This window comes from Cottoperca gobio, chromosome 13 (assembly GCF_900634415.1).
Source record: "Cottoperca gobio chromosome 13, fCotGob3.1, whole genome shotgun sequence".
Classification (NCBI taxonomy): Eukaryota; Metazoa; Chordata; class Actinopteri; order Perciformes; family Bovichtidae; genus Cottoperca; species Cottoperca gobio.
Genome location: NC_041367.1, coordinates 9,845,126 through 9,867,644, shown reverse-complemented (window position 1 = coordinate 9,867,644; position 22,519 = coordinate 9,845,126). Strand labels below are relative to the sequence as shown.

Sequence of the window (22,519 nt, the reverse complement as noted above, 5' to 3'; positions counted from 1 at the left end):
TCGTCTCAGGCTCCCCGTCCTCTCTGCTGCTATTTATAGGCCTGCTGGGTATCAAGCAGCGAGAACTGGGGCTCCGGGCAGCCCATCTGCTCTCGGTAACTTTGCTGATTCTAGTTGCTACGCAGTTCAGTTTTCGCAGCATTTTTAATGTTGCCAAACTTGTGATGTATGAAGAGCAGTTTCTGCTCTGAGGAACGACATGCTGAAGACAATCAAAGAGCATTTGATCCATTACAGGATGTTTAAAAAGCAGTGTTGCCTTTTTAGTTCCAAGTAGATTAAAATGTAACTCAGACACTGCTCTGGCATGTACATGATGTATGTGTGAATGTTTAATTATGAGTCTGTAGTCTGCTTGAAATGTTTAGTCTCATCGCAGCAGTTATTTACATTTATGTAACTTGTATGAATAATATGATTATTCAAGAATTCTTTTGCACCATGCTTTGACTCATAGCTTTATTGTTATCAGGAATGTGTGAACATAAAACACATTTACTTACTGATTAATACAGAATAAGACTTTGTTTAATGGGGGAGCCGAAGTGTTAATGTGAGGCATAAGCTCCCATTCTTCATTTACTTGAGCTGCTTTTAAAAAGGCTTATTGACCAAAGGTCGCCAAGTGACTCCATCTCTTTCTGTAATTGTGTACTGTATTTTGTACTAATTTGATATTCGCTGGCTTCGGTTCCTTCACTCGGTGCTGTGTAAGAACTGTCTTTGAGCCTTGCTGGGTCAGACCTTGTCTTATATGCCGTGGGATGCTCTTCATCTTTATTTAAAACTGTTTTTATAAGGAGGAACAGTGTGGTTTTGCACTTTTTAGATTTCCACGACACACATGTGACTTATTCCCGGAATCCAGCATTTAATTTGCTTCATTAAATAACATAATAAAATGTGTTTAAAAGATCTTGTGTCTTCCTATTCGTCTATATTTGTCTTTTCTTTATGGTTGCATTCCACAGCAGCAGTAGTTTGTCCTGCGAGCGGATGAAAACCACCTGGCTGTCCGATATAAGTCACTCACATACTACACAGCGGTAATATCTCAGGTTCACGCCTTGTTGCATTTCAGTTCTGCCAGAATTTTACGGTTTCTCCCACTGGGCAAAATGAATCAGGATCCATCAGATTCAGAGTTTAAAAAAAATTGAGTTGGTACAGCTCTTCTTTGTAATGGCAACAAACAGACATTTTCCCTCAGCGGTGACTATAAACTCTGTTCTTGTTGTGCCAGCTGGAAATAAAGAACTTGTGTTGCTGAAGTTCTCCTGGGAGATTAATGACCTGTGATCTGCATCTTGTAGAAGGAGCTCACACTGTCTCATTCTAGTGTCACTATATAACTGCAGTATCATTCTATAATATAGTAGATTTCATCATGAAAGTATCTTTGGAACAATAATTAGGAAAAGTTTTGGGTCAGTCATGTTACTGTGTTGTGTTTAAATGTCGCTGTCGATTTCAAAAGTAATGTTCTTAAAAGAAATTCTCAATTGAAATCCAAGTAGATACTTAATCATCTTTAACTTTTCACTTACTCCTCCATATTTCTTGAATTGTGTATTTGTTTCCATGTAGAAAATCTCACATTTTGTTCAGCTCACCTGCCTCACACTGAAAGATTCAACTACTTTCACATGTTTCACTTTTGCACACAGAAGCACTAATTTTAGCATTTACAGGAAGCCCCTTTAATTTCACCAGTGGTGCAAATAAATTAGTACATTTACTCAAGTACTGTACTTAAGTACAATTTTGAAGTACTTGTATTTTACTAGTATTTCTATTTTATGCTACTTTATACTTCAACTCCACAACATTTTGGAGGCAAATATTGTACTTTTTACTGCACTACATTTATTTGACATAAATTACTTTACAGATTAATAATACAAAATATAAAATCATCTAATACATGATGTTGTATTCTAGGTTAAGCTACCCAGCAGTATATACAGTAATTAAAATGAGCTCCACCTTTACCAGCTGCAACAAATGATGCATCACGAATTATAATCCAGTAATATAAATTATATGATTCTGAAATTGGCCATTCTGCATAATATGTACTTTTACTTTTGGTACTTTAAGTATATTATTTCCACAAACTAATGGAAAAAAAACATTTAACATTGTATAGAAGCTTTAAAGTCTCAACATCAACGTCAAATTGTTGAACCGCTATAATCACATTTACATTTCCCCAAAAGTTTCCTTTTCTAGTGTAAATGTTAAAACACCTGTAAAATAAATAGTGGCTAAATTATTATGTAGTTATTCTGTACTTGCTAACCCCACCGAGGTGTTTACTGCGCCGCACTGTGCTCGTGCTCCCCGCCCCTAAAGACATGCATTCATTTAGCAGGGAGGGCTCCTGGTTGGCCGGCTCGTGCCTTCTTCTCCCCGGCTCTGCAGCCTCATTGGTCCGCAGCTCTCTTGAATGAAGCGCCGCAGAAACGCGCAGCCAGGAGGAAGCTGTGTGGGCCGCCGCAGGGAGGGACCGAAGCACAGCAACACGTCCGCCGGGTGGGCTGCGGTGGTGGTCGGACACCGGTTATCTGTCGACCAGAGGCGGCTGGCTCTGTCCCAGAGCTCGGTATCGGAGTGTGAATGAGGTTGATGCTGCTCTGCTGCACCTGGAAGGACGAACGCATGGGAGAGGAGGAAGGTAAGGAGCCGCCGGGTGATGAGAGCTGCATGCGGCTGGGCGGGAGATGCAGAAACCACGGAAACAAAACAGAGGATGCTCCACCTAAACTGGCAGTTAACATTAGGCTGTGCACTATTTATCCTACATTGGGTGTCGTGTGTTGTCAGTCAAACAGACAACAGTGTAGCATTGGTTTATCTGCAGGGAGTGTCAGGCTATGTGTCCACTTGTGCTGCAACTGAAGCCATGTTTCCTCTCCGAGGTGATGCACCCGTCATGTTGGGATGCAGTATTCACCCTCAGGCCATACACACAGTTTGATATTAAGATAGCCAAATATATTCTGCTTATAAACAGCGTATTGCATTAATACAATAAAATGAGGACTCTACGGGGTGACTAATGCATTATTACACAATTTTACAAGGTGCGGCTTAAAGTTATGGGCCTGCATCATAAGGTCCTACAAAGTTAATCAACATATGTGATGTGGAGCTGCACATCTAATAGGCTTAAAGAATAATATCCCCCCCCCCCAGAGAAATTGCTCCAGCACAAGCTTTAGTTTAATAATGTGTGCATCACTGTGAATATTTGGTAAATACCTGCATTAAGATATGATGTTACTGTACATTTAGAGATAGCCTACTGTACACTGTACTGTATTTGTCATTCGGGTTCACTGGACTTAACAATAGACCTTTTATGTGATGACTCACTTTGCAGGAGGAACTGCTGCAAGAGTTTCTGTTAGTTATAAGTTGGGGTGGGACAGCCAGTGCTGCACCTGCACAGGTTATGCAGTCAGTGTGTGTGAGAGGTGTGTTTGTGCGCCTTTACTGAGGTGTGTGCGTCCTCATCTGAGACCTTTGCAGATATCACGAGGACACAGGTATCAGGGAGATAAATGCTCCTTAATAAAGAGACAATGTGAAACATTAATTAGTAAAGAGGTGAGTTGAAGGGAGAGGAGAGAAAAGGCATTAGCACAGATCAGACTGCCTACGAGTCGATGAGATCAATAAAAATACTTCAGCAGAGCGGCTCACTCAGGCATTACAGTCACGGGCCGACTGCACAAAGCCCCTACCAACACAGTTTTCAAATTTGATGGATGGACGAATAATAAAAGCTGCAACGATACCTTCGCCTGTGATCCAACATATACATATAATCTTTATATAATATGATGTTGTTTTGCAGGAGGCAGATGTATCTCTGAACTGATCTGATCTGTGTGTATTTGACAGCTGGCATGCAGCTACATATTGCTGTGGATATGAAGAAGAACTTCGTAACACATGTTTTTGCTTTAGTGGCCTGTAAAATATGCAACTGAAAGCAGCTGACAATGCAGTAAATGTAATAAATACAGCAGGTGATGTTTTACTTTTCAGCTGCAGAAACATGATTTATTGCCAATACTCCTTTTGAAATATTTTCCATACAGTAGTGGAGTATGCCCTGCGCTGTGTAATGCACCTAACTTATGTTTCCACACCTGATTTTTTTATAGTATCTGCTTTTATGCTGAAAAAAGTGGCTTTTGAATGAAGTTATTTTGGAGTTGAATACAGTTTTAGGATCTCAGTCTGTGAACTTACAGAAACTTCAAGAGTGAAAGTACAAGAACTAAAGAATAAAGAATAGTGCAGGACTTACTCGAAGTTACATTCTTTATTTTAAGATTCTTCCACATCAAAAATTGGAGGCTAAATGTTTTAATATGAATTAAATTGCCTGCTGAGTGATACTCTAGTAAGACAGTCAGCCCTCTGTGGTCGATGAGAGACGATGTGTGTTGTGTGTTTGATATCTGTGTGTTGTGTGTTTGATATCTGGAGCTTCACGGAGGATTTGCATTGAAAGCGAGATGCGAACAGAGATAACAGTCGCATGCAAACACACAACAGCAATTAATACATCCCATCAAAGAACTGTCATAGATATTACGCATAATGAATTATTAACTGGCGGATATCAGAACATCCTGTGACCTTTTTCTCACATGTTACAGCTGGGGGAAGTTTTCCCGTCTGTGCGGGATGCAAACAGAGGATCTACGATGAGCAGTACCTCCAGGCGCTCAACGCGGACTGGCACACCGTCTGCTTCAGGTACACTCAACACAAACTCCACCACCATGTGTACACAAGCAGCATGAGTTCACTTCTTTACAGGGCAGCGCCGGATGAGCGTAGAGCTGAAACAAACAGTCGATGAATGGATTAGTCGCTGGAGAGAAAATTAATCAGCCCTTTGTTGCATTTCATCTCTCTCCTCTCTTTCTACTGTCAGCTGTCCAATAAAGGCAGAATATGGCCATAATAATAATAATAATAATAATAATAATAGCAATTTGATAAACAAACAAAACTGGGTAGTTTGAGTGTTTAGCTGCAACAATGAATCGATTAGTTGATCATCAGTCGATTCAGATCATTTTTCAAGCGGTAAACCAAACATTAGCTGGTTTCAGCCTCTCAAATGTGACAATTTGATGCTTTTCTTTGTCATGTATGATAGCTAATCAAATACATTTTGGTTTTGGATTGTTGGCTGGTGAAGATTTCCCCAAGAGTATATTAAGAGTATAATTGGCAGATGAATCAATAAAGAAACTGGAAATAGTTTCTGCCACTGTATCCAGCCCTAATTTCCTTCTGCATGACATCAGGCACATTTGTGCACATTCGTCCTCCTTGTTAAAACCCTCTTCTGTCGATGACCTTTAACTGTCCTGGTATGAACATATGCTCTGCCAGCGTCTTGTCTTTTTTTGTTAGAAAATCTCCTTTAATTGGCTCTTTTCTTCTTTCTCGCGAGTCTCTGCTTTTTCTGGTCGGTGTTTTCGGGAGATTTCTTGATTTTTCTCTTGTTACATTACAGTACAGTTCATTTAGCTGACGCTTTTGTCCAAAGCGACGTACAAAAAGTGCAAACAGTCATGGAGATACAACTCCAAACAGCAAGAATCTTGTAAGTACAATAGCTTCAAATAGGTACAATCGTATAAGTGAACACGGTCTTCAAATAAGCCAGTTTGAAGTGCTACATACAGAAACAATAGAATACAAATTCAACTATTAGCTATAAATAAGCCGAACCAATCTTGTGTGTTTTGGTCTTTGAGTTGAACTCGGGTTCAAAGCCATTGTTTGGAAACTGTTATCATATCAGGCAAATGACAGGTTGTAAACGTGATGCATTATCACCGGACTCCTGCGACTCACCTTTATGACCTGGAAACATTAAACATCATAAACATAACAGCGTGTTGTGAACAGGCTGACCGGTTCACATTCACTACTCTTAAGTATCATAAGTGTTATGCTCTCCTGATTTTAAAGTGCATATGTATTTATATATTTTATCTCTCGGGGTATGTGCAATATTGTATCTTTGGTGTACCACTGTACTGTCTTGGTGGCTGCATATTGTTTTAAGCTGACTGCAGCTGTGCAGCACTATTGCCCAAACTGTCCCCATGGAGACAATAAAGTATCTCTTATTTTTGTTGCTATGGCGTCCTTGACAGCCACAAAAAAACAGAAGCTAATTAAGACTTCATTAATGACTCTCAAGACTTAAACATCCTGAAAACCTGTAACATATGTTTAAATAATGTATAGAGATACCTAATACTATAAGACACTCACCATCTTTTCCTCCTGATCAACAGATATGAGCTGTAGTTTCTGTAGCTGCCACCATTAACATTTCCACAGCTGTGTGCGTGTTTGGTTTTACTTTCCAATGGTTTTGTTTGGGGGAGAAGAATAGGCAGGTTTGGGTTTCAGTGTCAGGAAGGTTTCTCTCTACATGAGGTGCGTTTGGATACAATAAGATCGACTACAGATCGAAAAGCTTATTTGCAGAGTGACTGTGTGAATATGGAGACCGTGTACAAAACGTCATTATGTTTCCTCTGCAGCACGTTGTGTGTGTGGGCAGTGAGACTTCATGTGTTTCTGTGTGAAAGAAATATATTCACATTGTTTGAATTTAACCAGTATGTTGATTATATTGAGCACAAATCTTGTCTTTTGAACTTAGAAGACAGAAACACACATTTTGGGGATTGAAGATACATTTTATAAATTTCATTTATTATTATTTAATTATTATACATGTCTATTATACAACTCCTGTCCTTCAAGAATGAATTTTTGTTGACAAAATAGTCTCACTACAAGGTCCATTAGTAGCTGTTTTGCAGCTTTCTATCGTATCACACAATATTCCATAAAAGATGAAGTTTGCCAAGTTGTCACGGAATAATAGACGAATAAATTTCCATTTTTAAGACACTTCGAGGACTTCTCATGAATGGATTTTAAAACAAATTCACAGAGATTCAAATCTCGATCCTCCTGTTGCCTCACATTCTCTCTGTTAACGTCTTTTATGAGGAGCTCTCACTTTATTTATGCTCTGTGTTTGTCGTCCTGACTCGACTTGAATTCACTAAATCTTCAGATCAATAGTCACAACAGGTCATAAAACACGATGCATTTGAGAACATGAATATAAAGAGATTCACAGATGGTGGAGACGCACTAATGGCCATCGATTCTTTCAACACACTAAACTGCAATTTGAGACTTCCGCTTTTTGGGAGATTTCAGATTCTTATATTTGTTGTTTGAATGGCAAAAAAATCAAACAAAATGTTTTTATGCTGGAATTTAATAAATGAAAATAAATATGTATTATAATATGTATGTAGCCTTCCATACAACAGATATTTAAATACATAAAACAGAAACTGATACCATGTTTTTGTTTGTTTGTTTTCTTGATGCATTTTCTCTCATGCTGCGATCGCTCCTGTTTCGCATCATGTTACTGCCTTTCAGTGGTTGTGTTATTGTTTTTGTTTAAGATGCCATGACGCTGCAGCAAACACATTACCAAGCTGCGCCATGGCTGATAATTCCCATCCGTGCTGATAATCTCATTAAGATGAGTCAGGAGTTATTTACTTTAAAAGTGGGGCAGTTTTTTCCAGGTCTGTTGTGTATGTTATTAATAGTACACAGTTGTTGACGTTGCTGCAGCTTTTGTTTCTGATGATCTTATGTAATATCTATCTCCACCTCTCTCTCTCTCTCCGTCTCTCACACATCTCATCCAACTGACTTTGTTCTGCAGGAGATCAATCAGTTGTCTTGCTTCACAACATCCAGAAACCAACCTGCATGTGGTCTGAAAGCTGTAATTTAAAGGTGCAATCAGTAATATTTCACTGGTTCTTTGCACAAATAGTCTTATATGTTGGCTCCACCCTCACTGCCTGTCTTCCATACCTCAATTAACAAATCGATACAGCAGAACCAGAAGTTTCTCCTCAAAGCCTGGCGCCAACATTACCCACAATGCATTCTGAGATCGAGATTTGGCTGTGCTAGGCTAGTAACGGCTGATGTAGCCTTGAGCCGATAGTCTCAAGCGGAGATGAGCAGCGGGCTGCAGAGGTGTAGTTTCTTTCTGACTCCACACCAAGTGACTCAAGTGACATCACCTGAGCAATTCATCAGTAGATTTAACTGTAGTTTTTGTAGTATTTCGTACATCTCTGCACCACCACAATACTTTATTCAGAATAGTATTTTAACACATATTACGCCTCCTGCGTTTTGGATATTGCAGTAATCCATATTGCGAGTAAGTAAGCTAACAGGTAGTAAGTTATTTGTATTTTTTATTTATTTTATTTTGACGAGCCCATGTTTTGTTTCTTCTTGCGTCACTTCTTTGAGGTGATAAACGTCACTTCTCCTTTCACTCTGTTAATCTGAGCTGGTCAGCAGATTGTGCCGTGTGGAAAACTCACCGCTCAGTGTCATTAATGATTTCCCCCGGCCGGATGTCTGAAAGGGAAATCTGAGGAGGGTATCTAGGCACAGGGCAGAGTCCACAATGGTTGTGTGTGTGTGTGTGTGTGCGTGCGTGTGTGTGTGTGTGCGTGCGCGCGTGCGTGCGTGCGTGTGTGTGTGTGTGTGTGTGTGCGTGCGTGCGTGTGTGATAAGAGAGTACAGATACTGAGTTGCATCTGGCTGCCTCAGCGTGATCGAAGGGTTGCAGTTCGTCTCAGTGGGGCGTCTTCTTTGAAGTGTTTGCATTTTTGCATTTCTCTCTTTTCTGTATGTGAACTTCGAGGGTTGTACCAGCTCCCTCATACTCCTCAGACATCAGCCTGCATCTTTAAGCCCTTCTGCTCAGCATGTAGTGACACAACACACCGTAACTGTTTCATTAATAGGAATGAAGCTATGTGAGCAACTAAGTCTGTAAGAAAGAGAGTTGTCGTCTGCTAGAAAGTGTTGCATCCTGATTTCCCCCTGCGTACCACACGTGTCTATATTTGAGGGAATCTTTTTCTGACCCAGATCCAAATCCTCAGGGGGGAGCAGGATTGTCATAGAAAAGGAGGATTTAAGACGGCTCCGCTAGTCAGACAAGACTTCCGTGGAAAATTGAGTAGGGGGACTGGGGGGGAACGGAGCTTAAATCCAAACAAAAAATATCCAACTGCAGGGTCCGGTGCTGCCATGGAGCATTACTCCAGTGAGAAGGAAGTGGAGATAATAATAGTAGAGGGGAATGTAAAATTAAAGTGCCCAGAGTGTTGTTTGAAGACTGTAGGGTCCCGTGGGTAGAGGACAAAACAGCAGCATGCATACAGTAGCCTCCACGGGAAAATGCAACCGTCAATGAGATCTGTTTTCACATCGTCTGACTTCTGTTTACCTCAAAGCTTAGAAAATATTTAAAATATTTGTGAGAAATTTGAGTTAGTATGCTTGTTATTAGAAATTTAGACAACGTATTTGTGCATCATGATATCTCGATGTGATTCCATTGAAAGATGATAAATTGTCATATTGAATTATCGCCCAGCCCTACTGTACACTAAACACCACTTCTCCTTATCAGGAATGTACTTTGTTATGTAGTTTAACTTTGATTACATGCAGTACTCTCTCGTAGGGATGGGCGATATGGAAAAAACCAAATATCACAATGTCACCAGCAAATACTTCTATATCGACATAACGACGATATTATAGAGTTGACTATTGGTGCTGTCACTAAATATTTGCACAACGAGATCTTTGATAAATAATCATCAGTAATATGGATGTAATGACTGTTATTAGAACAGGAGAGAGTAGAAGAGTCTGGTAATGCAGCCTTTAAAACCAGGAACACACAACACTCATGCCATGTTATGATCTTAAGTCGATATCTAGTCTCATATCACAATATCAATATGATCTTCTTCTGCAATAGTGTAATCCTTTTCCGACTGGAGACTTGGTCTCGTTGAACCAACTCAGAATAATTGTCGTGGATGGAAGCATTCATTCACATTTTCATTTGATAATCTTTCTTCGATACGCATCTGATTGGAAACCTTGCTTTTAACTAAAAAACTAAATGACACTATTTCATTATTTCTGAAGTGGCCGTGAGCGCTCTCTCAGTAAGAGCGCTCATGAAGGAGCTCCACGGTGAGTTTTATTGCCTCTTGACATTTGAGGCACGACACCAGATGTAGTAAGAAGGTGTGTATCAGTCCCAAGCTCTCGTTGCCTCGTGGGGACGAGCAATAAGAGGGTTTCTAGTCTCTCGCTGATTAGCGTGATGATCTTTTTGGTTTCATGTTTTTTTATTCACTGTGAGGAATTAGCATTTTATTATTTTGTCCTTTTATCTTCAGTTATTTTAATTATATAATGTAGAATCACCGGATTATTGCAAATTAATTTCTTCGTGTTCCTCTTTTCTGTAGTTATATCATTAATAAAACTGCTTTAGAAATACATTCAACGAGATAAAAAGCAATACGGAGATTCATCATCTTGTCTTTGCTTGTTTTTGACTGCCGCTCTGAAAACTCGCCCCGTGCTGCAGTCTCTCTGCAGCACAGTGCAGCACCGTCCTGCTCCCAATAAAACTATTTCTGCTCGACAGTTGCTGCCCTAATAGTCGTCCCAAAGGACCACAAAGACTTGTAGTTTATTACCACTTCAGCTAACAACCTCTGTTTTGATCATACGCAGCGTTTTATAACGTTGGTGAAGCATTCCCACTGTAGTAACATCAACGTACACAAGGTTTTTATGAAAAGACGAGTTGAAACTCTTCATACAAGGCTGCCCTCTCTCAAGGACGAGCGGACACAAAGCCCGCAGCTCCTCCACGTGCTGTAGGACACATTTCTGCCTCCATCTGTCGCTCAACACTCTGACTCACATCCGCACTAGAAACATGACTGCTACAGTCTAAATAAAATATAAAGATCACTAAATAATTACAATCAGACTCATGCGAAGATGTAGTCTCATCTGCACGACATCTTTCCTTCCAGCTCTGTGATACGGTGAGGCAACACGAAGGGCTGCAGTGACTCAGCTGTTTCTACCTGCAGATGAACTCTGCCTGGTGACAGAGTCTGCAGGACACGATGGATGAGCTGTGGCTCCTATGTGTCCGATTCTTTACTGAGCTGAGTCAATAGAAATAAATCTTAATGCACAACCTCGACACTGAACTCTGAGAGTGCTGATGGTTCAGTGACGTCGCTGACTGAAGACTAGTTATTATAGATGCTAGTTAGCCCAGAGGTGTTATAAATAATCTCAAATTAGGAGCTTTGATAAACAAAAGGGTGTAGTTTGAGTGATGTTTAGCTGAAACAATTAATCCATTAGTTATTTATGGAGAAACAATAAACTATTTTGATGACTTTGTTCTAAGCTTCTCAGATCTGAGGATTTGATGCTTATCGTAAAGCTGCAATTGGTAACTTAAATTAAAATGTGCTTTTTATTTAATCCGTCACTACATCCTGACGGTACTCCAGATTATCTGTGAAAATAAATCCTGTTCCTCTGACTCCTAATTTATTTTACAAGATTCCAGCTTTAATCATCTACGATATAAACATAAATATATTTTGTCTTTGCACTGTTGGTTGAATAAATGAAACAATCTGAATGCATCATCGTCTATACATTTTTATTATATAGTAAAACATACATCGCAGTTTCTCAAAGGCAAAGGTGATGTCTTTAAATGTCTTGCTTTGTCAGTCTATACCCCGAAAATATTAATATATTAATATTAATACGACAGAGCAGAGAAAAGCAGTAAATCAGCAGTAATTGAATGAATCAACTATCAAAATAGTTGCCGATTATTTTTCTGTTGATTGACTAATCATTGCAGCTCTATTATATTTAGTTTCATGCATCCTGCAGCGGCCTTACCTTCTACTGACAGGTGTTACTCTAAGGGAACCGTTTGTTAAAGCCCGACACATACGACATGTTTTTTATTAACAGGATTCCCTTAAATTTGGATAATAAATAAATTGTCAGTGCTCTCTCATGGACAAACTATGTAGCGGTTTAATTACCAACATACAGTTTACTAATATATATATTTGCGATAGGTGAATTACAAGAGAGGTGGCTCTCCTGTGAGTCTGAGGATTGTTTGGATCAATCTGAGCAGTTGGTCGAAGACGCTGAAAGAAACATAGACCATTGCTGACTCAGCTGGTTTGTCTGCGTTTGGGTATCTGTGAGTGAGGTTACTCTTTTAAGTGAGGTTGTTCTTCACACTTCTCACCTTATTTGTGATCCCTGTTGTGTTATTGAGGTTGAGACGCTCTGCCTCATCTCATCCTCAGGAAACAGAGCGTTCAGGGCTCCTGTGAGGAGGTTGGTAAATGAAATGAGATGGGAGGAGGTGGAAGGGTTTAATGATGGATAATAGAACATTTGATTTGTGCCAGTAGAATCTGTGAGTGTATTGAATAGTGCAGGAAACGGGGCGTTCACATTACAAGGGCGGCTCTAATGAGGTTAAAAAAAAGAAATAAGCAGCCATGACGTGGGAGGTGCAGAGGACAGGAAATAGTTGATGAAGAAGCGTGACCCCTCTGTGCAGCTGCACTGAGAGAGGAAGTAGAGGGCAAGAGAGAGAGAGAGAGAGAGAGTCACTGATGGTTGTGACAGCCAGGCTGGTGGAGCTGTACGAGTTAAACATCAGAGCTGCTGACATGAGTCTGTCTTCTGACTGTCATAACAAGACCGGCGTCGCTCCCACGGGTGACATGTCAGCAAAGAACCAACGCAGCAAGAAGGGACTCAGAAAGTAAGTGGAGCAGTGAAAGTATGTGTTTGGATGTTTGTTGAGTTCACAGTTTGAGGATGAGGTTGCTCAGGCCTAGTAGAGAGAAACATGTACAAAACAATCTTCATTTAAAGTCAATTCACGCACTTGTTCTGGGGCTTTTTGCCGTATCACATGGTCTTCTTCAGTAGATGGAGTTTGTGGCTATAAACTCCATTATTCTGATCACTTTTAGGACTTTTTGTGTTTTTTTAACTCTTTGTCAGTTTTGCAGAATAAAGCTGTGACAATTGTTTTATTATCGATTATTCTGACGTCTATTTTCTTGATTAATTGAGAAATCATTTGGAATATAAAAAGAGGTAACGCCATCAAATGTCTTGTTTGTTCGACTAGTCCAAAAACCTTCTTATTTATTCATGTTGACCTCTGGTATGTTTTGTGTTACTTTATTTTATTTTATTCTATGTTAATTCTGGCATTTGCTTTGATATATATTCACCTATGTATGTAAATTGAAGTATAGTATTGTATAGTTAACATTTTAAAAAGCAGAACTAGAATATTACATTTACTATAATGCACATGACCTTTGCGTGTGTTACTGTTACTGATCATTGTTGATTCGTTTGCCAATTTCATTGATTAACTAATGAATCGTTTGGTCTATAAAAAGTGCAAAACCCCCAAATATTAAATATAGTATCACATAAGACAATGAAGAGCATCAGATCATCACACCTGAGAAACTAGAAGAAGACCTCAAAATGACCTCAAGTGTTTCAGCCCATAACTAAAGTCTTAAATATTAACACTGATGATCAGCTGTGTGTTTGCATGAGCAGTCAGGTGGATCCGCTGACAGTCGGTCACACTTCCCCTCATGTTTTAACACAGAAGCTCTTAAATTTGTGCGTGCGTGCGTGCGTGCGTGCGTGCGTGCGTGCGTGCGTGCGTGCGTGCGTGCGTGCGTGCGTGCGTGCGTGGCAAAGCAGATAAGCGCGTTATCCAGAGCAACCAGTCAAAGGGAAAAAAACATTTTAGACAGGGCACCATCTAACAACCTTGCATTAAAAACATTTTTTTAAGTAAGGACAAAGTAAAATCTTCCCGCAGATCCTTTCTTTTGTTACAAACCTACTTTCATTCATTTGAGCGCTCTCTCTCTCTCTCTCTCTCTCTCTCTCTCTCTCTCTCTCTCTCTCTCTCTCTCTCTCTCTATATATATATATATATATATATATATATATATATAGATATAGATATATATATATCTATATCTATATCTCTATATATATATATATTATATATATATATATATATATATATATATATATATATATATATATATATATATATATATAGATATATATATCTATATATATATCTATATCTATATCTATATATATATATATATATATATCTATATATATATATATATAGATATAGATATATCTCTATATATATATATAGATATATCTCTCTCTATATATATAGATATATATATAGAGATATATCTCTATATATATAGAGATATATCTATATATATATAGAGATATATCTCTATATATATGATATTTCAGTTGGATGTGAAACATAAATTGACACTACATACAGTATGTTGTTTTAGAGCTACATGAATATAATTATATCTTGTATGTTCTTGTTTTTCTTCAATCAACAATACGTTAATTGAGTCAGTAAAACATAAACTTGATGAGGGAAAGAGTTCTTTGCTGTTGTGTCACCTGTCGTCCATCACATAAACCATCACATTCATTAATTTCCATATGTTATCTAATGTTGCTTGTCATTGTTGCACTAAAAGCTGTTAGATTTTCAATTGAAGCTTGGCATTTTGATTAATATTCTCTTTTTACACTCATCCACTGACATTTCGCTCTGTGCACCAAGAACTCCTCGTCTTCCTCGCCCTAACGTCACCTGCTGATAATATTTGCAGAGAAGAGAAAGAAGTCGTCCTGTGTGTTGGTGCGTTTTGATTAATCACCTGTTCCTGAGCTCCAACCTTTCGTTCTCGCTACAATACTTTAATCACACTTTGAAAATTCAATTTTGTCGCGGTTGCACTAGATAAACTCCAGACTTAAACCCTATGTGTGATTAAAGAAAGGAAGATTAACGCCCTACTTTTCTCTCCAGTTTGTGAGTCCTGTCACTTTTATATTTTACCTTGATCGTTTCATAAAAAGTATGCAGTCTTTTTCACCGTTCAGACATTACCATGCACGCTATGATTTTATTAAATGAATGAATAGTAAAAAGTTAAATCTGTTACCTTTAGACACCCTATTGGCTTAAGAGTTAAGCAATAATTTATTGAGTTATGAAGCAACACAAAACTTTTGCTTAAAAATGGAACGTGAGGATTCTTAAAATACCTGTAATAAAGAAATATAAGAAGAAAGATCTTTATTGTCATTATACGCAGGTAACATGAACTAAGGCTTCTCTAGGTGTAGTTAAATTAAATATTAATAATAAATTAAAGCAATTATAAAAACAGAAATAGCAGCATAAAAACAAAAGGCACTAGTTAAAATAAATGTACGAAGTTATAAATATTAATAAATAGTCCTGGTTGAAAATATTTCTTATTATATTTCTTATTTTTCAGGAATTGATTAATCAAAAAGCCTGTTTAATACTGATTTCACAGTTTTGATTATTATTATTTGTATTGAATTCTTTCAGGCCTACATGAGATTCTGCTTCCTGAACCGACTCAGTGGGTTGATTTCACCCACCAGGTTCCTTCATGTATCAGTATCGTCTGTTTGTGTTAAAGCTGTTGGAGTCTACTCTCTAGACTATTTCGTAAAAGAGACCTGATAATGAACAGGAAGTCTGCAGAATCCTGCCGAACAACACTCATCATGGTTCCCAGAGCTCACTAAAACCTTTTATCATTTCCTCTCAGTGGAACAAGTGAGACGGCCCCGGACCGACTGCGCTGACAGTCTGTCAGTCAGGGCGGCTTAAGGGTCACAAAGGAAACTGCTGCCGTGCACATCATTCACTCACAGTCTGCCAGGGCTCCTGTTTACTCGTTGAATGGACCACCGGGCCACAAATAAAGAGATTGTCTCCCACAGTCATTGCGGAGCCAAAGCTAGAGAGGGCACAATTATAGCTACTGTTTAAAATGCACGGCCTGCTCTCCTCTAGATCTTTAATTGTAGCAAAACGTCCTCGAGGGGTAAATGCCGCTGAGCTTGTGTTTGCCAAGGTCAAGGGAACAGACTGAAGCCTGATTGGCTGAGAGATTTTGAAACTACCCAACAGAGAGAGATGTGCGGGTGAGCATGAGGTAATGCTTTTTTTTATGTGAAAGGGTGACATCATCGCTATGGCATTCTGTGTTGCCATGGAGAAGAAGGAGGAGCGGAGGATAAAAAAAGGGGAAGAAAAAAGGGGCTTGTGGGAACGACATGAACGTGTGTGTGTGTGTGTGCGTGTGTGTGCGTGTGTGCGTGTGTGTGTGTGTGTGTGTGTGTGTCTTTTAGGTAGGTTTGTTTGTTACCATAAACTAGGGCTGCAACTAACGATTATTTTCAATGCGATTTATCGGTTAATAATTTTCTCGACTAATTCATTAGTTGTTTGGTCTATAAAATGTCAGAAAATGGTTTAAAAAAACGTCGATCGGTGTTTCCCAAAGCCCAAGGTGACGTCATCAAATCTCTTGTTTTGTCCACAAAGATATATTTAGTTTACTGTCATAGAGAAGTAAAGAAACACATTTAACAAGCTGGAATCAGTGGATTTTGAGATGTATTTCTTTCTTAAAAAATGACTCAAATCAATTAATCGATTATCAAAATAGTTGGAGATTGTTTTATTTGTTGACTAATGTATTAGTGTACACACACACAGACACGCACACACTCACAGGTACGTCAATCCTTTAGTTTTCTGGAAAATATGAGCGGTGAATATCTTGGCACTGGACCAGAAATCTCCGTCTATTTATGTCTCCTCTGAGAGGAAAGAGAGGGGTCTCCCCCAGACTGTCTGCCATTTCCCCAGCTTGACTTTCATCCGTGTGTGTGTGTGTGTGCGTGTGCGTGTGCGTGTGCGTGTGTGTGTGTGTGTGCATGCCTCTAACCCACAACCCCCTTGTCTCTTTCCCAAAGGTTGTATTTTCTCTTTGTCTGTGAGGATTTCAGCTTAGCCTGCAAGTGCAGTAACAGCAGCTGAGCACTTTTTTTATGCAGTAGACACATTTGTTTGCATCAGACTCAATACGCTCAACGTTTATTGTCTAATTCTCCTGATTTTACTGGAAGGCTGAGCAGACCGATGTATTGGCTTATTGATCAGTACTCAAAAGCATTTCTGCTGTCTTAGCAGATATAAACTAGATGGATGTCCTTCTGAGTTTGGCACAGTTGATGGAAGATTTAATAATTAATGAGGACATACACATGTGTGTGTTGGGGGGTGGGAGGTGTGTGTGTGAGACGTGTGGTTCCTCGTAAATCTTTCAGCTTTGCATCTGTTAGTTGGTGATGAACCTGCTTACACCTCCACCAGAACACACACACACACCGTTTCCTTTTGACTCCTTCCACTTCCTCTAGCAGTGTCAGCCCACACGTCATTTAATGACCTGTGGCCACATACACACACACACACACACACACACACACACACACACACACATACACACACACACACACACACAAACACAACATAAAATGCTGACCACAGCTGGATGGTCAGCAAGGTTCGTGTGGGAGTCTGGTTTGGCTTTATTTCACTGCGAGGCCGTCCTGGGAGAGAAGTCACACTGAGATCTGTGAATAGTCAAAATACAAGAGCTGCATGTTTGAATATTATAGCTTCACATACGATTAGTCAATTGATAAATAGCTTCAAGGCAGACTAATATTTGAAAGGCAGCTGAAATGTTAAACCCCAGAGCTCTGCATGCTTCACCAACAGACATCTGAAATAATAGAAGCATTTAGCCCTAATTAATCATTTATTGTCTATTTGCATTTCTGCCATTTTCCAGCCCTTGTGTGTGTGTGTGTGTGTGTGTGTGTGTGTGTGTGTGTGTGTGTGTGTGTGTGTGTGTGTGTGTTTCTGTGTGACCGCTAATTCCTTTTGATAGGCAGTCAACAGTTATTGATTAATCTGGAGATTGTCTTCTCTTTTGACTGAAACTATGAATGCAATGTCAAAATATTTACAGATTCATTTTCTGTGTCATTGTTTAAGCTTTAGTTTAAACCCACATAAACAAAAAATAACTAAATTATATATGTTTATGTATCTGCTGTGCATGAATGGGGACGGACAGTATGTTAATGCATTTGAGACATTGTACGTATTTGTCAAGGCACCTGTAAATCATAATTTCTCCTTCAATGTATTTACCTTTTCATCTTCTGCAGCAGTTCAGTCCCTCGGGGAATTGAATTGAATTGATTCATTCAGACCTGATGTTGTTTTCATTCAATTTCAGCTCATTCATGTCAACTGGGACAAATTAATCATGTTAGGTATTGACCCGGGTCAGGCTGCCAGCATGATAAATAGGAAGCGCAGTCATTCAAAAACATATTACATCATGAAACTGTCCAATAAGATCTCACTGGGAATAATAAATATGTATAAGAGCAGACTAATAAAAGCAGCATATGGATAATTCATCTGGCGTACCATAATTCTAAAAGATTAGTGCAGTGCCCTTTCGGTCGATTGCTCCCTCTGGTATTGCTGCTTGCAGCTTTCTCGAGAACCGCTCATCCAAACAACTCCACACTGTGTTCCTGGGTCCTCAGCAATACACGCACCAAGTGTGAAGTTGTTGAGAAACTAGGAGGACAGGCACAAACCTGATCTCAACCACACGTCTGTAAAGTTTTGTGACCGCATCTTACCCGGTTGCAACGCTATGACGGTGACAAAATTAGTCAGCAGACAGTACAGTACTCAAAACCTCCTCTGTGGTAGTTCCCCGCTACAGTCGGTGTCTCTAGGACTAATTTCTTAATGATGACACACTCAGACTCACAAGCTGAAGACAACACTAGCATCGCCGCTGCAGCTGGTAACTATGATGGTTAACATGGTAAACAATATACTTGCTAAAAATCTGCATGTTAACATTGTCATTTTGAGCATGTCAGCATGCTAACGTTAGCTGTTCCTAAGTTCAGCCTCACAGAGCCGCGAGCATGACCGTAGACTTTTATTTCTTGTTAGATATCTCAAAACCCTTCAAGTTTACGGAATCTTGTGAACCCTGACGTTGAAGACAAAAGATTATGAAAAGTAGCCTCTGCAGATTACAGATACTGCAGAAAGAGTAAGTAATAGTGACAGCACTCAGCCGGAGTCAAATGTTAGCAGACACTGACAGAGGAAGGTGAGAGGCCGGGGAAAAGGCTGCTTACTTTTGACCTGGAAAAAGGAATTTATTACTCTCCCAGACACTTTTAGCTAATTCCATCAGGGATTTGAGCAGTAGGGGGGGACAGTTGCAGATTTACTAGCTCCACTCCCTCATCTTCTCTGTCATTGGTTGTTTGCTGACCCTCGAGGGGATCCAGCCGGGTTTCATGGTGTCTGAAAATGATTTAAGTCTGAGCAGCTTACTCTTTGTTTTTCTTTTGTTTGTCATTATTAAAGGGAAGGAAATATTACGTTTGATTTGTATTTCTGCACAGTAAGGTGTCAGAGCATGTGAGAGTAAGAGAGACTGCTAAGCTTCGTATTCAGCTAGATTTTCGGAGGATCATAGCGCAGTGGGTAAAGACTCCGAGTCTTTCACACTGGTAATCCTCTTACACGTCCGTGCCAATGCACACACTAACACAGTCACACTAAAACGCCAAAATGTGAGCAAAAATACACATTAACATGCTAACTGGAAAACGCATAGATTTGTTAATATGGTGGTGGTATCTTTTTTAAAATATATTCATGGTAATCTTGATTTGTAACTGAGTGTTGCTGCCTTTCTTCTTCACCTCTGAGATAAGACTCTTGTCCTGAAGGCAGAAATGTGCCATATCCATCTGGGAGTCACTGATGTATTCACTCATATCTTTAATAGTGTGTGTGTGTGTGTGTGTGTGTGCGTGTGTGTGCGCAAACACATCTATGTGCACCTGTGTGTATTCTCCCCAGGCCTGACTTTGCCCCAGCAGGGGTTTGCAGGAAGCATGTGTGTGTGCAGTAAAAAGCAGTTATTGAGCGGCAGAAAGCCAAGACAGCTGAGTAGCTCCTGGCTCGGTGCTGCGGACGTCTTCTGAAAGCCTTGACCCACTTCCAAGTCTCCTCCTCCCCCATGCTCACCCAAACATGCTGCATACGGAAGCAGCTCTGCCACAATCTGCTGAGCTGCAGTGAAGTTCTGCATACAGATGTTGGGAAGAATGGGTGTGTCTGTCTGTCTAATAAATAAATTGTGCTATGTGTGTGTCTGCATGCGCTGCAAGGTTATGTGTGTGTGTGTGTGTGTGTGTGTGTGTGTGTGTGTGCAACACCTTGCTTCTTTTGCTGAATATATTAATGAGTGCTAGACATACGTGTGTAGGGCTGCAACTAACGATTATTATTTCTTTATTCATTAATCTTCAGGTTTTTTTCTCTATTTATCAAGTGTTTGGTCCATTAAATGCCAGAAAGTAACGCAAAATGCCAATCACTATCTTTATGAAAGACCAAGGTGACATCTTTAAATGTCTTTTTTTGTCTGACTAACAGAACCAAACCCAAAGATATTTAATTTACTGTCAAATAAGACAAAGAAAAGTCCTGACGAATGAGCTCGAACCAGGAAATGTTTGGTATTTTGCTTGAAAGAACAATTAATTGATTTTCTGTCAGTCGTATCAGCACTAGGTGTATGCATAAAACATTAATTTTAACATTTAATGTTTCATGAAGTTTGAACCTGGCCTGAGGAATGTATGAAATATGTTTTGGGGAATGAACATTACATATTGAAGAAGATTGTAAAAATTTAAAGAAAGCATAGTCGGAGTTTGCATCAACCAGCGCATTTATAATTGTCACATCAGCGCCAGACAATAAAAAACTCAGCAATGTCACTAAAATGGATGAGACAAGGGAAAAAGGAAATTATTCTGCTCCAGCCTTTGAGATCATGCACGCTCCTTAATATTTTCAGAGCAAACAGCCCTGGTGTTAAGCTGCCCTGAGCTGGGACGAGGCCAGACGGCTGGCTGATGGGAGGGAAGCTCCACTGGGAAGAAGTGGAGACATTCACTTAGTCATGGCCGTTAGACACAGACAGATTTATACAGATTACAAACAAGCACATACAAGCCTACAAGCACGCAGATGCAAGTGCACTAACGCTCACTTACAGAAATGCTTTTAACATAAGCAAAGAGATTATCTCGATTTATGGCCACATGCAGAGCAAAAGCTACCAGTTAGCCACACCAAAACATACATGAAGATATGTTTGCAAACAAGTCATGATGAAAACGAAGAGATAGAGACATGTTTTCTACTCAATGGGAAGATCAGTAAGGTGGTACCTGGTGTGCTTCATTTCCACCAACAGATGCAGCCCTGAGTTAACTGAGATTGTTGAATCATATTGTCTACATCCTCTTTCTCTTGATAAGAATTATCGTCTGTCATCACTTGCTGGGAAATAATCTTTATTTTTTTTATCATTATTTAAAAATATTAAACCAGCATTTGCAGAAGTCTGGGTTTGGTTATGTGTCAGTGAACTAAAAGTGTGTTTGTCGCATCCTCCACACACGCTCACCATATTGTCGCCCTTTGTCTGTCTCCGACTCTTATTCATCCGCCCGTCACTCTGTCAGAATCTGATGTCCTTCAAGGGACTTTGGACTTTTACAGCAGCTTGCTATTGAACTCTGGTGACGGATCAGACAGCTATACAGATGAACATGTCTGATGGTGCAGTAAATAGGATAACTTTATAATAACTTCACCACCAAGTCTGAACCTAACTTTAACATTTTGAACAATGCAATAAAGTGTACATGAGGCGGAGGACAAAGGTGGATAAGTCCCAACAGGTCAACTCTTTGTCAGGGCTGATTGAAAACAGATGGCGTGTTAAGTCATTTTCAACCCATGAAATGCTGATTTATATAAATTTGGTAAGAAATGAAAATATTGACACCAGCTTTGATATGTTCATCACAGTCGTCATGTCATTTGGGTCACAGCACTCTTTATGTTTCTCTGTGTCAAGTTAAATCAAAGCCAAAACAAATACCAAGGATAATAGACTGAATTAATGTAATAGCATAAAAAAACATCTATAAAGTTTGACTTCTGATACTGATTGATGTTGGTAGGGGAAATGTTATCTTTGGCACAGACGGCACAGAAAAGCATGTTGTTGTAGTTGACTGCAATGACCGATTGTTTTGTCTTTGTGTTGCTCCTTTTTTTCCATTCCATGTTTTTCTAAGGTCATGTGTTGTGTGTTTGGTGTGATCTCATGTGTCTGTTCCACCTCAGTTGTGATGGTGTGTCATAGACTTATTGTTATCTCCATGAAAACTATAATTATAGTCATTAGAAGGGTTAAAGCGCGGTTTCGAGAGTGCACTACAACAGAAATGTTCTATCAACACAATAACAACTTCACTTGGTGTCCTGGAGGTCTGAACTGCTGATTCTACTGATGATGTCGGACGTTGTTTTCTGCTTATCAAA

General features: G+C 39.5%; 2 protein-coding genes across 8 annotated transcripts in view; both read left to right on the top strand.

Moving 5' to 3' along the window:
* The window catches only part of elna (elastin a), an 18,704-nt gene extending 17,787 nt beyond the window's left edge, over positions 1-917 (top strand). For all 6 annotated transcript variants that reach the window (XM_029447083.1, XM_029447086.1, XM_029447087.1 and 3 more), the window contains one exon: positions 1-917. This exon is cut by the window's left edge and continues 560 nt beyond it. The gene's annotated coding sequence lies outside the window, so the exon portion shown is untranslated.
* Positions 918-2,454: 1,537 nt separating this feature from the next.
* The window catches only part of limk1a (LIM domain kinase 1a), a 45,940-nt gene continuing 25,875 nt past the window's right edge, over positions 2,455-22,519 (top strand). Inside the window, exons 1-2 of one of the 2 annotated variants that reach the window (XM_029446602.1) lie at positions 2,455-2,677; positions 4,677-4,776. In XM_029446602.1, the coding sequence (XP_029302462.1) occupies positions 2,620-2,677; positions 4,677-4,776 (158 nt within the window). In that variant the 5' untranslated portion in view covers positions 2,455-2,619. Of the gene's footprint in view, positions 2,678-4,676; positions 4,777-12,645; positions 12,830-22,519 lie in introns of those variants that run through there. The other variant, XM_029446603.1, reaches the window with a different exon arrangement.